This window comes from Penaeus monodon, chromosome 25 (assembly GCF_015228065.2).
Source record: "Penaeus monodon isolate SGIC_2016 chromosome 25, NSTDA_Pmon_1, whole genome shotgun sequence".
Classification (NCBI taxonomy): Eukaryota; Metazoa; Arthropoda; class Malacostraca; order Decapoda; family Penaeidae; genus Penaeus; species Penaeus monodon.
Window position 1 is genome coordinate 14,757,527 of NC_051410.1, and position 554 is coordinate 14,758,080.

The 554-nt window shown below is 33.9% G+C and overlaps 1 protein-coding gene across 1 annotated transcript in view; it reads left to right on the top strand.

The window, feature by feature from the left end:
- Positions 1-554, top strand: part of LOC119589325 (protein kinase C-like) — a 47,848-nt gene that overhangs the window by 41,491 nt on the left and 5,803 nt on the right. The window contains exon 12 of the mRNA XM_037937946.1: positions 47-185. Coding sequence (XP_037793874.1) covers positions 47-185 — 139 coding nt within the window. The remainder of the gene's footprint in view (positions 1-46; positions 186-554) is intronic.

The following is a 554-nucleotide window of genomic DNA, read 5'->3' on the forward strand; positions in this document are numbered from 1 at the left end:
GAAGATACTTAATATAAAGAGTCTTGTTTCTTTTTTCTCCTTGCAGAGATTTGAAATTAGATAATATTCTACTAGACAGTGAAGGACATTGTAAAATAGCTGATTTTGGTATGTGTAAGGAAGGCATCAGGGATAATATTACAACAACCACCTTCTGTGGAACACCCGATTACATTGCACCAGAGGTAAGTCATAAAACCACTATTACAAGCCATTCCTTTGATATCTTGTTCTGTATTATTTCCTTATGTGCAGCTGTTTGCCAGTGTCTAGTAGTTATTGTATTTTGTGATTTATTTTCCCATTTTTAACTACTTAGTATAGGTTTTTGCTTTAATTGTGCCAGAGCAAGACTTCTGTGTTGGCTTTTACTATTTTGCTCATTAGACCACCTAGGCTGTTTCTGTAGCAGTCCAGTGTAACCTTTCCTTATGAACATGTGTTTTTAAATGTATGTGATTGTAATGTTTCTGGTGATGAGGATATTATTTTTTATTCCCTTTTTATTGGAACATATTAACCCAAAGTCTCCAGGAAAATTGTTCACTGTAGTA